The sequence below is a fragment of the Hipposideros armiger genome, unplaced genomic scaffold (assembly GCF_001890085.2).
Source record: "Hipposideros armiger isolate ML-2016 unplaced genomic scaffold, ASM189008v1 scaffold_1843, whole genome shotgun sequence".
Classification (NCBI taxonomy): Eukaryota; Metazoa; Chordata; class Mammalia; order Chiroptera; family Hipposideridae; genus Hipposideros; species Hipposideros armiger.
Window position 1 is genome coordinate 56,013 of NW_017733193.1, and position 1,425 is coordinate 57,437.

Sequence of the window (1,425 nt, forward strand, 5' to 3'; positions counted from 1 at the left end):
CACAGCCATTAGAGCCATCCAGCAGAGAGTCAGGGGATGGTGATGGGTGATGTCAAGATTGAGTGGAGATCCCATCACTTGAGCCGTGGAGCGTGGAGTGAGGACACTTGGATGAACTTACATGCAGCCTATGGATACGTTTAACAAACTCCTAGGTATGTTTTATTGGGTTGTCGGAAAAGACATGACGTATTTTTTTCTGTTTTTCGTTGCAAAAATTGCGTCATGACTTTTCCGACAACCCAATAGTTTACAATTGGCTTCCAAAGCTATGGGCATTTGAGGAGACAGTGATGTCACTGTGGGAACTGCCTTGTGGGGACAAGGGATGTGGCCCCTCCTCTGCTCATGTTCATGAGGACCCCGCCCTCGTGAACCTCCCATTCCTGTCCTGACCCTGCCATGGGCACCCGGCTCCTCTGCTGGGTGACCCTGTGTCTCCTGGGGACAGGTGAGTCTTCAGAACACCAAGATTTCTGCATTTTATCTTTCCAGTGGCTATTCCAGTCATTTCCTTTCTCCATTTTCCAACTCTGTCTTTTCCCTGCACAGAACTCACAGAAGGTGGCGTCATCCAGTCCCCCAGACAGAAGATCATGGGGAAAGGACAGGCTGTGGCTTTGTGGTATGATCCTGTTTCTAATCACCAAACCCTTTACTGGTACCAGCAGACCCTGGAACAGGGCCTGAAGCTTCTGATTCGCTTTGAGAATGAAGCTGCTATAGATGATGCACAGTTGCCTAAGAATCGATTTTCTGCTGAGAGGTCCAACGGGGCAGACTCCACTCTCAAGATCCAGCGTGCAGAGCTAGGCGACTCGGCCGTGTATTTCTGTGCCAGCAGCTTAGCCACAGCGTCACAGGGACACTTCCTTTCTGTGCAAAAAACCTTAGGGTTCTCCTCTCTATTTGGCTCACAGCAGCTCTGAACACAGGCCAGGCCTTATTCCTCATGCAAGGGGAAGAGGTGTTTCTGCAGAGATAAGCTATGATTCCTATGAAGGAAGGACGTGAATTATTTTCTGAAATGTCAGAGCTAAAAATGTTTAAAATAATTGTGACTCGGGGATTTGAAGCACTTCTTGGTGACAGCTCAAGGATGTAAAACTGAAAGTGACTTATCACAGGCTCAGCCCTCAGGGGCTAGTGATGGTTGTTGTTCTATAAAAAAAAAATATATGCAATCAGGAAACATGTACAATAAACTTTAATAATAATACAGATGGTGATTCTATTAGAGTGGCAAACAGCAGGCTTTCCATCTGTGCTTTTTTTTTTTACCATCTAAACAATTTTAGTTAATATCCTTTGCTCCCCACCTTCCTCTCTCCCTTCTTGGCAAACTCTTTGCATCCAAGTCTCAATACACAGTATGTGTTGGGAAAACATTTCTTTCCTGCTTTTGTGGAAATGTGTGGGTAATAA

The 1,425-nt window shown here is 45.9% G+C and overlaps 1 gene segment (V, D, J or C); it reads left to right on the plus strand.

Annotated features, from left to right (window-relative positions):
• The first annotated feature begins 295 nt into the window (after positions 1-295).
• Positions 296-1,145, plus strand: LOC109378264 (T-cell receptor beta chain V region CTL-L17-like). The segment is given in 2 exon segments: positions 296-451; positions 553-1,145. Coding segments are annotated over 2 exon segments (426 nt in total).
• The last annotated feature ends 280 nt before the right edge of the window (positions 1,146-1,425 follow it).